A 7,776-nucleotide genomic window follows, 5' to 3' on the forward strand; every position below is an offset into this window, starting at 1 on the left:
TTTAATCTCAGTTTTTAAGAACATGAAAACTTGAGTTTGACCTCTAGAACCAGTATATTAAAAAGTGGGGTATACTGTCACGTGCTCATAGGGGGGAATGCTGGCATGTGCTCATAGAGGGAATGCTGGCATGTGCTCATAGGAGGATGTTGGCACGTGCTTATAGGGGGAATGCTGGCAGATGCTTATTATCTTAGAGCTCTGGAGGAGAAAATAGGCCAATTCCTGGGACTCGGTGGACAGAGAGTCTTGGGCCTACTTGTCAAGTTCCATGTCAGAAAGTCTTGTCTGGGGAAAAGAGACAGCACACAGGGAGCACGGACATGATTCTTTAAGCCAACACTCATGCACGTCTCCAGCACACACATGCAAAGTGGCACTTAAGACTGGAGGAAGGCAGCGTCATAAAGTCCTAACACTAATAATTTTCAACGATTCGCCTCTGAGGAACATCCCTGGTGAGGTCTGTGGCTACTGCAGCACAGAGGACCAAGAAGAATCCACAGCCTGACAGACACTTGCCTGTTATTCAACAGTCTCTGATAAAAGGTCAGGACTTCAGTGAGACTTGAGATGCATTTAGTAAGATACGATGGACTTTAATATTAATATAAAAAGGTCTGTAAGCCTCACAGAAGTCGAGGAGTAGCCTGACATGGCCATAAGCCACCTTGTGCACAGAGGCCACGTGTAAAGCATGGTCCTGGACGGCCTGACATCAGGAGGCCACAGTGAGAGTGCCTCAGCCTGGGGACGGGAGTCGCTCTCTGCCAGGCACGCCTGTTCACAAAAGTGCCCTGCCTGAGAACACTGGCTGCTTTAGGCAGACCACGCCCCTGAAATGGAAAGTGTGAGGAGGCTGGGAAGATGCCAGGAGACAGACGGGCTCCTTCTGTGTCTTTGTCTTAACATGGAGGCAGCCAGGTTCAACAAGAGGATTTAAAAATGGATGCCACTTTCTTTGTAGGAGTCCCAAACTGTGCTGTACCATCTGCTACCCTGTTATTTGGGGTTAGAATTTGCATTTGTGTCTTTTTTTTTTTTTGTCCCTTAGAAATGGATTAAAGTTAGGCCGGGTATGGTGGCATTGGGAGGTAAAGGTAGATAGAGCCCGGTGAGTTTGCGGGCACCCTGGACTTCACAGTGAGAGCCTAGCCAGCTAGAGCCACCCAGTGAGACAAGAAAAGAAAATGAATGACTCTGAGAGCTGGTGGTGGTGGCTTACACCTATACCACTAGTACTCAGGAGGCCGAGGCAGGAGGATTACTTTGAGTTAAAGGCCAGCCAATGTGGGCTTTAGTTTAGCATTTTAAAAATCCAAAGAAACCAGGCCAAGACGTGTCAGCACGCAAAAGCATTAGCTGTGAAACACGACTGCCCAGACATGGTCTCAGAGCATGTAAAAAGCTACATGTAGCAACACACATCTTAATACCAGCACCCCTACAGCAAAATGTCAGGCACAGACGAGTGGGCCAGCCAGCCTGGAGTACACCGCACAGCAGCAGAAATGACAGAGACTGCGCCTTAACGAGGCAGAAGGCAGGAAAGGACTCTACATGGCTGTAACATGTATGGGCCTGCACATCACGCACATGAAACATATGTGTTAATTTTTTGAAGCAACAACAACAAAAATGGATAATAATAATAATAGTAAAGTGTGCAAAAGTTACTTATGAGTAGCCTAAAGCCTAAGACTGAGGCTCCGTCATTAGAACGCTTCTCTAAGTGCTTTCTCTGCCAAGTCAGCACAAAGCGGCACACCTTCTTCTCTCCCTCTGATCAGACAGGGCTGACTCAAGCCTTAGCTTCAGGTCTGCTGAGGTAGGCAGAACACAGGCCCACATGATGACAAGAAGGCCTGAGGAGCTCCAGACAATGACACAGAGCTCTGTCCCAGGAGAACATACACTAATACCCTTCTACACTGCACCTCCACTGTCCATCCCTCCTACTGTAACACCAACCAGGGTGCTCTCAGGGGTGAGCTGACACCACAGAAGGCAGACATATTCTGTGAACTCCTCACAGCTACCTAAAAGTGCTTTTCCTTTTTTTAATTTTTTTATTTTTTTTTCACAGTAATAGCATTGCAAAGAAATAAGTGATAAAATTTAAAATGTGTGAGCACCGGCACGGTTGCATACACTTTTACTACTAGTGCTGGGGAAGCTGATGAAGGAGGATAGTGATTTCAAGGCCAGCCTGGGCTATTGTGAGTTCAGCCTGGGCTACAAAGTGAGTGCATACTCTTCAGCTCTCTCTCAGGGATTTGTCAAAACCAGGTAGTCCCCGGTACCGCCACTACCCCACCCCCCATGGCTCTCCTCTCTAAGTGCCTGGTGGTGTGAAAACCAGCTTACATAAGAATGGGTTTTCTAATCTTTGGCTCACCGCTCTCAGCTTTAAAGACTTCAAAAATTGGTAAAATTACAAATTATTTTGGGCCTCTGGGATACGTTTCCATGCCTTTAAAAGTCGTCCTCTCCATATTTGCTCTCATTACTCTGTCCAGACTAGCACACACTCACTAAAGAATAACATGGCACCTATGAAAACAGCTAGGTTCCTCATCTCCCTTAATGCCACTTAGGGAGTGAACTTCGAAGACAATTTTTATAACTGACATTCGTACTACCTGAGGTTATTTCTTCCACTGTTAGTGATGTTGACAATGGATTTTTATTCTCTATCCGAATCCTTAGGCCTCAGTATACTCCGACTTAGATACTTATGTAAGTCTGATCTAATCACAACTCTTTGGCAGGGGACAGATGGGAGTCCCCATCATCTAGGCAGAAGCCCCTAGGCTGGGGAAAGAGGTAGGTGGCGATGCAGGCAAGCCTCAACTCACCCTCCCAGTAGAATCAAAATAGTTTTCGGCCAGCGACTTGTTATAATCGGCATAAGGATTCGGAAAGGCCCTCTGAGCCATGACGCCGCAAGCGAACCTGCAGAACAGGGGAAAGAGAGATCTCAAGAGGGGTCGGGGCTCGGGGCTGGGACGCGACTGCAGGCGCTTTGACAGCCCCTTCCCTCCAAGCGGCCCCCGGCTGGCAGCCGCTCGGCAGGTGCGCGAGACAGCGGCCGCTGCTCGGAGCCCCGCGGGACGAAGGGAGCCCGTTTTTCACCCACGTCCCACGGCCACGAGAGGGGGGGGGGATACACGGAGGTGATGTAGCCCGCACGCCTCTCCAGCGGCTCCGCAAACCACGCAGCGCGGACAATAACAGACGCGGCGCGTTTACCGCCCACTTCCTGTAAGCCTGGCCAATCAGCGGGCACGCCGAGCCGGAGTCCCGCCTCCGGTCTTCAGGTTCTTAAAGACACAAAGTACTTTGTGATGCTTTCCTGGGAAGGGAGTGGTGGTGGGGATCAGGGTTTCCTAAGCACATTTATAAACACCTTGTTAAAGAAAGTTCAGTTCTAGATTCCAGGAGGTCGAAGCTACCTTTGTCTGCAAAAGGAAAGGACCGCTTTCAAATCTACACACCGAAGTCTTAACTACAGCTGACAAAATGAAATTGAAGAAGTGTCTTTGCCTTTTCATCTTCTAATTATGTTTTTTAAAGGAGGGGGGGGGGGAGACACAAATGACAATGAAGGAAACAAACAAAAACCCCAACCGACCAACCAAGCAACCAAGAACAGCAAACCCACGTGACCAGCTAGGTGATGGTCGTGCACACCTTTAATTTCAACATTCGGACAACAAGGCAAAGGGAGGCAGATCTCTGAGTTCCAAGCCAGCCCGGTCTATAGAGTGAGTTCCAGGACAGCCAGGGTTCCATAGAGAAAGCCTGTCTTAAACAAACCCCACTAGACCTTGTGGGCCACCAAGCACTATATCATAATAAACAGGATATGCTAAATACTTTGGGCACATTCTTTTCTTCAAGGCGCTATGGAGACTGTGGATAAGGCACCAAATGAAAACATCAGAGAATTTAAGCAAAAACTCTTAGGAAATCTAGTCTGCTCAGTAGCCTAAATTAGACTTTGATACTACATTTTGAAACCTTAAAAAAATAAGGACAAAGATTGTAGAACCACCTCAGTGCTTAACGGTCTTCTTGTTTGAAAATTTTTTTGTTGGGACAAACCAAGGATGAATATATATCATCTCAAGACATGCATTAGTGTTGTGTGGCTGGGTGAGGACAGAAGCAAATGTGGTTCACCTCATTAGGGGTTTCTGAGGGCCCAAAGCGTAGCTCAGTGAGTAAAGGCACTTACTGCCAAGTCTGATGGTCCAAGTCTGATGGACCCACACAGTAGAAGGAAGAAAACAAACTCTCTCAAATGGCCCTGTAACCTCCACGCACAGCACACACACACTATAGCTAAATATAATTAAAATATATTTTTAAGTGAAATGTTTTCTGTGAGGAGGATCCCAGGTACAGGGGCAAGGCCAAGAGGTTTTCTATTGCTGGCTTGTTCATACAGTAGAACACAGGCATGCGTTCTCAACAAAAAGCTTCTCTCTTCTTGCTCCTAAAGGCATGAGCTGTGGTGCTGATCAAGATCTATTCTCAAGGGTTAAAAGCAAAGTGAGAAAACGATCTAAATGTTTGAACTCTTTTGACCAACTTTCTGTGCTTGCAACCTCTTTCGTCTCCTACAGAATGCCAGCAAACCCATGTTTCCTATAGCAGGAGTGTTCGCCCAGCAGTTACAGGTACAGAGAAACCTGTCAGCACACTAACAACAGTCCTGACATGGCAAAGAGGTGGTGTAACACAGGAAACACTGTCTCTAGGAAATTAAAAGTGAACCGCAGTGTGCTTGGTGAACGTCTGTGTACGTGTCTGTTTCCTCTGGTGCTAATGTGGGGTCAGTAGCATGGGCGAAACAGGAAACTGCTTCAGTTGTACATAGCCCCTGTTAAACCAACAGGACAGTGACAGTAAAACCAGACTGAGACAGCTGCTAATTTATAACTTTTGAGCTGAAAAGAAAATAGGCTACTCTAGGTAGAAGGGGGAAAAATAAATCAAAACCACAGGCTGCGTGTGCATGCACATTAGAGAAGATGTTTCTGGGAAAAGTAAATAATATGGAATCCTGTGGTCTCTCTCTTCCCTAGCTCAATGACAGAATTAGCAAAATTCAAGGGGATGCACCATAAACAGCAACGGTGCTTTCAACAAGGTCAGAGGCAAAGTGAGGACCAGAGCAATATAACTGTGTTCCCCCTATGCTAGCACACAGGTACTATCAGTTATTAGCACTTCCACAGTGCATAGGAGACCACTACCCAGCAAACCAGTCCTCTCCTTCAGACATCGAGGGTACAACAGGCAGAGTGGGTCAGAGGATGACCTCATTTCATAGCTCCCAGTGCAGCCCGGTCACAGCCATGCAGCTTAATTCTCACCAGTGGAGACACGGAGCAAGTGACCGATTCTGCACCAGTCTGTGCATGCCTGAGTTTGCCTGACCCCAGCACTCCTTCAGGCCTGAACACAGATGTACCTCTGGACGACCGCCATGCACACTGTGACCAGAGTAGCACCTTGAGGAATTAACAGCACATGAAGAGATCTACAGTCCAGAAAAGGGGACGAGGAACAAAGCTAACCCAAACTAAGAGAAGTGCTTTTCTCTCTGTTTCCACCATGTGGCTGTGACCTAGCTGTCACCCTCACACATGTTCTGGCATTTGGAGGTTGCCTTCTGCAAACCTAGAAAAGGAGCAACAGAAAAAAAAAAAGTAAATGCTACCAGCATCTCAGACTTTGAAACCTCCAGAACTGTAAGAAATCTAACTTTGTGTTGTCTGTGCTCCTGGGTGAGGGTGGGCTGTAGCAGCAGCTTTGAGGAGTCCTCCTTGCAGCCTGTCAGTGGATAAATACACGTAGCTTGAGGCTAAGTATTTGAATCACGGTAACAAAATTGTATGGGTTTTATTTAATTGATATCATAGAAAAATTAAAATTAACAGGCAGGAGAATATATTCACAATACCTGGAGCCAGAGATTCATAACTGCAACTTATCTGCTAGGGGACCAAGAAAACTTGTCAACTAACAAGAAAATCTTGCAAAAACAAACACAAAAATGAACACCCATAGGTAAAGCCTATTTGTCTGGAATGTGTATGAACAAAAGCCCAACACAATTATCAACAAATATTAAAAATAAAAAAACTGTTTCAACATCAATGGAATTTTATGCCATTCATTAACATGGTAAATTTAGAATACTAGACAAAAAATGCTGGACAGGAGGTGAGGGCAAAAACTGATAGGTGCCAACAGAAACAAGAAAACTAGTCCAGTGGTTTTAAGAGAGCGGTGTAACAGTATTGGGAAATTAATACTGAGGGAATTAATTTTGAAAATGTTCTATGGTTCAGTAGTTGACTTCTGGCATATAGAACAGTTATACCTAAGGTATTTAGATAGATGGATGGATGGATGGATGGATGGATGGATGGATAGATAGATCATGCACCTTGGCCTGGAGAGATGTCGTCGTGTGTGAGAATGCACGCACAAGCACAGGGATGTGAATTCAGATCTCCAGCACCCACATAAAAGCCAGATGCAATAGAAACGGTAATCCCAGGTTTGGGGAGGATGGAGACAGGAGATTCACTGGGACTTGATTGACTCCAGCCACTGAGAAAAACAACAATGTCCAGGCTCAGTGAGTCACTGTCTCAGTGGAACAAGACAGAGAGAAGACACCACAGAAGCCTCTGGCTTGCCCATGCTTGTTCCTCTGCTCCACACCGGAGCTCGGCACCTCATTATACAGTCCTCATGGCACAGCCTTCTCAGGCTTTCAGCCACCAGCATGTTGCTTTCCAACTTCCAGACTCCCTCCATCCTGTGCTCCCATCTTCCTGTCCACGGTCATCTGGTCAAGCCTTGTCTGCTTAAGTTAAATGTTCCACTATGCCCTACAGAATCATTCTTTCTGTGCATTGTTGGTGTACTTAAATATGGAAACTTCAATCGCTCATGTAGGGCCTGTGAGGGGATATCATGACATTGGGCTTGCAATAATAATGATAATATAATATAATATAAACAACAATGTAATTAGTATAAAATGTTTCTCCTTTTCTTTCCTCTCTTATGAGATGCTCCTCCAATAGTCACTAAAAACCTTTACTAACTCTGCCTGAATATGCTAAGAGAATTGAACTAAAGAATTTTCTGGGAGATCAAATGTTATTTAACATAACAAAACCCAGAACTTTTATGTGAGTCTAAAGCAACTTCTCAGGAGAGAACTGGGGTCAACTTGAGGGAGAAGAGGTTCAGGAGGAGCAGGAGGCCAGGAGTGGGGGGTCTGAAGCATGTGCCCCTTAATCAAGAGAGAGGAGAAATAAATGATAGTTTATGATGTTTACATTTTATTCATTCTCTCTCCCTCTTTTCTCCCTTCCCCTTTCCCTCCCCCTCCCATCGTGTGTGTGTGTGTGTGTGTGTGTGTGTGTGTGTGTGTGTGTGTGTGTGTGTTTGGAGGGGAGTGTTTATGGAGGCCAGAAGACAGCATTGAATCACTGGAGTTCTGTTGATTGAAAGCAACTCATGGGTGGTGCTGGGAATCAAACTCTGGACCTCCTGGAGAGCAGCAAGAGCTCTAGCCAGCCCCCAGGCATGTCTCTTACCAGAGACAGACATGAACTAGATCCCTACATTCTTTGAACAGAGAGGTCCCAAGGTGTCCCAGGCAAGCCACTGGCCTGTGCCACCATCTGACAAGGAGGTACTAGTATTTACAATGCTCATGTCACGTACAGATTTGTCTTATAA

The 7,776-nt window shown here is 46.0% G+C and overlaps 1 protein-coding gene across 4 annotated transcripts in view; it reads right to left on the reverse strand.

Moving 5' to 3' along the window:
- The window catches only part of Lancl1 (LanC like glutathione S-transferase 1), a 30,114-nt gene extending 26,822 nt beyond the window's left edge, over positions 1-3,292 (reverse strand). Inside the window, exons 1-2 of one of the 4 annotated variants that reach the window (XM_063266534.1) lie at positions 3,253-3,292; positions 2,859-2,955 (exon numbers count right to left, since the gene is read on the reverse strand). In XM_063266534.1, the coding sequence (XP_063122604.1) occupies positions 2,859-2,939 (81 nt within the window). In that variant the 5' untranslated portion in view covers positions 2,940-2,955; positions 3,253-3,292. Of the gene's footprint in view, positions 1-2,858; positions 3,087-3,139 lie in introns of those variants that run through there. The other 3 variants (XM_039082904.2, XM_039082905.2, NM_053723.1) reach the window with 3 other exon arrangements.
- Positions 3,293-7,776: the final 4,484 nt, after the last annotated feature.

This window comes from Rattus norvegicus, chromosome 9 (genome assembly GCF_036323735.1).
Source record: "Rattus norvegicus strain BN/NHsdMcwi chromosome 9, GRCr8, whole genome shotgun sequence".
Classification (NCBI taxonomy): domain Eukaryota; kingdom Metazoa; phylum Chordata; class Mammalia; order Rodentia; family Muridae; genus Rattus; species Rattus norvegicus.